General features: G+C 44.3%; 1 protein-coding gene across 1 annotated transcript; it reads left to right on the plus strand.

Annotated features, from left to right (window-relative positions):
• Nucleotides 1-107: 107 nt before the first annotated feature.
• On the plus strand, nucleotides 108-5134 carry ccdc135 (coiled-coil domain containing 135). The gene is made up of 9 exons (XM_031841114.1): nucleotides 108-330; nucleotides 1496-1664; nucleotides 2357-2482; nucleotides 2945-3139; nucleotides 3228-3371; nucleotides 3650-3868; nucleotides 4032-4166; nucleotides 4600-4666; nucleotides 4884-5134. Exons 1-9 carry the CDS (start codon nucleotides 209-211, stop codon nucleotides 5132-5134), a joined length of 1428 nt encoding a protein of 475 aa, XP_031696974.1. The 5' UTR covers nucleotides 108-208.
• Nucleotides 5135-5148: the final 14 nt, after the last annotated feature.

Raw genomic sequence — 5148 nt, forward strand, 5'->3', positions numbered from 1 at the left:
TATATATATTTATATATATATATATATATATAAGTAAAAATATGTGAATAATTCAGACCACAATGCATTTATATTTGGTGTAGATATCACTGGTCCTTTTCTTGAGCTCTACAGGACCGATGTGATTCATCATGAGCTGCTACTCGGGTTAATTGTTCCATGTGTTTGTATAAACTTTACATTTCTCATTTATAAACTTCTATAAAAGATGGAGTCTGTAGCGGAGTCACTCGGTGAGGAGCAGGAAGTCAGGAATGGAGAGACTTTAAAGGAGGAAGAGGAGGATGACAAAGAGGAACCTCAACATGTTTCAGCTCCTGAAGAGCTTCTGTGAGTCTTCTTATAAATAAACACACTGAAGGAGGCCAGGAGGCACTCCAGGGCTCAAATTCTAAATAGTCTTTTTAAATTGCAAGGTCTTCAGTTTTCTGAAGACGTTGCAGACTTTCCCGCTCTGGGGAAGAAGCTGTTCCTCAGCCTGTTGGTCCGGGTTGTGATGGTCCTGTATCTCCTTCCTGATGGCAGTGGAACAAACGGAGAGTGACCCGGGTGTGTGATGTCTGTGCCTTCTTCTGGAGGCGGCCAGCATACACAGTGTCCAGGTCAGGCAGGGTAACTCCCACAATCCTCTGTGCTGTTCTAACCACCCGGGCCAGGTCCCTCCGGTTCTCTGCTGTGCAGCTGGCGTACCACACAGTAAAGCACTGACACAGGATGCTTTCAATCACGCTTCTGTAGAAGTTAACCAGAAGTGCAGGGGGCAGGCCAGCTTGTTTTAGCTTCCTCAGGAAGAAGAGCCTCTGCTGGGCTTTCTTCACCAGGTGGGATGTGTTCAGGGACCAAGTGAGGTCTTTAGTGATGTGGAGCCCCAGGAATGTGATGCTGTCCACCCTCTCCACCTCCTCCCCACTTATGTAGAGTTGAGAGGGTGTGGTCTTCCTGGATCTCCTGAAGTCCACTATGACTTCTTTGGTCTTGGTGTTCAGGACCAGGTCGTTGTCCAAGCACCACTCAGCCAGATGTTGGACCTCCTGTCTGTAGTGCGTCTCGTCGTTGTTGGAGATGAGTCCCACCACAGTGGTGTCGTCAGCAAACTTCATTATTGTGTTGGAGGAATAGGAGGGGGAGCAGTCCTGGGTGAAGAGGGTGAAGAGGGCCGGGCTGAGCACACAGCCCTGCGGTGCACCAGTGTTCAGGATGGTGGTTGTCGATGTCAGGTTCCCTATCCTGACATTCTGTGGTCTGTTTGTTCATGGATTCTGGACTTTCTCTCAGAGTGATGTAGAGAGTCCAAGGTGTTTGAGTTTATGCACCAGTTTATGTGGGAGGATGGTGTTGAAGGCAGAGCTGAAGTCAACCAAGAGCATCCTGACGTATGTGTTAGGGTGCTCCAGGTGAGACAGGGCCGTAACCGTCCGTCCGTCTGTCCGTCCGTCCGTCCGTCCATCCATCCATCCATCTACTCTAATGTCTGCACCTGTCGTCCTCTCTACAGCCTGAAGTTGAACTCTACAGACCGGTTGTATCCTGAGTCCTACAGGATCAACTCCCCCGATGAGAGTCGACTGTTGGACATCGCCGACAACTTACAGCGTCAGTATTCACATTTGCATCCCAACCGCAAACCTCTGCTGCTCTGCCCGACCAACGAATGTGGTGTTAAGGTAACGCCAACAATCCAACTCTACTGCAAGAGAAATGTACAGAAGCTGAGAAACAAGTTAGAAAAACTGTTCTTTTGATCCATTTTTCTAAGTCTGATCTTAATTATTTTATCTCTCATGTTTATGATTTAAGAACACGGGAAAAAAAGTTCTGCCTGGATTCATTTTCTAAGTTACTTTGTTCGATGAAAACAGGGGAATTTATTAAAATTCTATGTTTTGTTTAGGAACCTTTTTTTCTGTCAGGATAAAGTATTTGTTGTTGTAATACACACGTTTGGCCACAAGAGGGTGAAGTGCACCACTTCCTGATGTTTTAAACAGAAGTCAAAGCTTCATGTTTTATTTCATCCATCCTCTCTAAACATTAGGTACATGCATTGTGTGGTAGCAAGTTATCTACATAACAACTGTAGACCTGTGGCTAAAAAAAAATGATTACAACAACAACACAATAACCCTGACCAAATATTAAAGAAATGTCACCAGTCACAGATGAAATAATGATCCTGGCCAAACCTTTCTTCACCTGTTCTTCAGTCCTTCACACAGGAGAGAATATACAACTAAGATATCTTTTACAAAGTGAATCAACAGCATCTATTTTCCTCACTTCCTCTCAAGGCTTCCGTCTTTAAAACAGTCCACGTGCACTTTGTCTAACTTACCGTGTGTGTGTTTCTAATACTCAGAAGTTTGTGTCCACGACTCTTCGGCCCACGACCACAGAACACCCCGAACTCTTCAGCTGGCCGGGCTGTGCCTCCTTTGTGGCTGACTTCCTGTCTCTGGAGCCGTTGGAGCCGCCGGTGAACCTGGTGAGAAACATTAAACACTAATACAGACATAGAAAACAAATCCACTCAGTTCATTAACGTCCTCCTAGGTTTGTTTGTTTGGCCGTCTGCTCAGTGGCTTCATCACATTACGCTGGAGTACTCGTATAGTGTTGGTGTTAACGTCATTATTACAACGAAGAAACTTTACAAACGCTCTTACACACATGCAGCCAACACGCCCTGAAGTATAAGCAACCAGATATGGTAATTAAATGCCATTGTACTGGATATAGTGATATACTGACGCCAAAGTATCACAATACATACATCAAATCAGTCAATTGACAGAAAAATGTAAAAAACTCTTTAGAAGAAAATATGTTTTGTATAGTGGAGACCTGGAACACACACACACACACACACTCTTATACACAAAGTCAAGGTGTGTGTGTGTGTGTGTGTGTGTGTGTGTGTGTGTGTGTGTGTGTGTTGCTGTCCCAGCCCAGCTTCCTGTTGTCCTCCAGCTTGGTGCTGCAGAGTCAGAGAGCCACGTGTCTCGACTTCTCCACGCTGCTCTGCAGCCTGCTGCTCGGCGCCAACTACGACGCCTACTGCGTCAGCGGCTACGCCGTCAGAGAGATGTGTCTGCTGGACCAAAGCCGGCTGCACTGCCCCCTGCTGGACACCCAGGTCAAGGTAGGTGTGTGCATTACGTCATGGTCACCGTACACGTAATACATGTATACAGTGTTCGGGTTTGTGCTTTGTGTGTTTGTACGTGCAGAGTGAGATCCACGAGCAGGAGCCTCACGAGAATAAATACTCAGTGAAACCTCCGAAGGAGCTGAAGAGTCAATTTTTGATGCAGCAAGAGGAGAAGAAGCAGGACGAGGAGGCCGCGTTGCTCCAGAAGCAAAAACTACAGGAGGTAACATGATCTATATATCCTGATATAATATATATAAAATATATATATAATATACTGTATATATATAATTTATTATAATAATACAAAATAATACAATCATAATTTTAATTTAATATATATTTTATATATTAAAAACATATAATTCAAATTGCTTAAGTACTATTGTCCCTCTGTTCCCATCCAGAGACACAAAGACGAAGTGAACGTTCACCGTTAATCATCACAACTTAAACACAGCTGAAGGTTTGAAATGAAACTCGTCCTTCCTTCACCAACAGGAGAGCGAGCAGCGACCCGCTGACCCCCTGCATGGTCTGCGGGTGCACTGTTGGGTTCTGGTGCTGTCGGGGAGCCGGAGCATCCAGGAGAACTTCTTCATCGACCCGCTGACCGGGAACCGCTACGCCACCAACGACGACCACTTCCTGGGAGTCGAGAGCACCTGGAACAACTTCAACTACTACGTCAACATGCAGGACTGCAGGAACGGCTGCGCTGTGAGTCCACGACCGTATAGTATAATGCATAAATACATATACATGTGCGTGTATATATATATATATATATATATATATATATATGTACCACTATACATATATATACATTCATACTATATATGTGTGTGTGTGTGTGTGTGTGTGTGTGTGTGTGTGTGTGTAGGATATGGTCTACGACCTGGAGGATCTGAAGACGTGGGAGCCGGTCCTGTACGGAGGAACCAGCAAGAAACAGCTGATGCTTGATGTCTTGAAGAAAAAAAAGACAATGAGCAAAGTCATCAACGATCAGGAGGAGGTGTGTGTGTGTGTGTGTGTGTGTGTGTGTGTGTGTGTGTGTGTGTGTTTATAGCCTTATGTAACAGTGCTGTTAGTGAATATTTAGACTTAAGATGAGACACTAAAGACAGAGTTCTTCATTCTCTGGTCAATTCAGAGATGTTGTTCTATTTTTCTTCCATAACTCGTCTTCTTTCAGACTCGAGGAAAGAAAACATTTATTTTACTTCTTTGTCTGTTTGTAGATTTCTCCTAAATTCGCCGAAAGTTACCATTAGATAATGCCTCATTTGCATATTTAAACATAACATTTGAGAAATTGTTGTATAAAAAAGAATCCTCCTAATGTCAGTAATGAACTGGTGAAGTTTCATGTTGATATCTATGAGTTATTTTTGAGTGAAAACATGATTTCACCGTTATAAACCCAACTGTTGTTGTTTGTTTTGAAGGAGGAGAAGCTCCGTGTTTTTGAGATGCCACGATCCTGGGTCAGTTACATCAACATCTCAAAGGAAGGTACAGCAACCTGATCACTGAACATCTGCAGCTCGTGTTTACATGTCGCTACATCTGGAAAGATGGAGAACATTAAAGCATCGAGACAGAAAACTTAAACACCAGAATGAGTATTATTCATATAAAAAGTTGCTTAAATAAAAAGATCCTAACGCTTGTTTTACACTAATGCCTTCTTTAACAAACCAAACACACGTCCTCTCTTTCCCTTCTTCAGCCCTGGAGAGCCGCTGGCCGGGCCGACAGAACGAGACCCACTACAGGAGAGCAAAGCTGCAGCAGTTTGCTCCGTACCTGAAGTCAGACGGCCTGGTTCAGAGACTGACCGCATACCAAGACCTGGACTGTGAGTGTGTAGCCAAGAGACAGACACTTAAGGACAAAAATGTCCTGTTGAAACCAGGAGACAACCTCCGGTTCTTTAAAGTGAAGCCCAAGCTTCATGTGTTAAAGCTGCATTCTCTCTAGTGTCCACCAGGGGG

The sequence above is a fragment of the Anarrhichthys ocellatus genome, unplaced genomic scaffold, assembly GCF_004355925.1.
Source record: "Anarrhichthys ocellatus isolate YVR2014 unplaced genomic scaffold, GSC_Weel_1.0 scaffold3837, whole genome shotgun sequence".
Taxonomy (NCBI): domain Eukaryota; kingdom Metazoa; phylum Chordata; class Actinopteri; order Perciformes; family Anarhichadidae; genus Anarrhichthys; species Anarrhichthys ocellatus.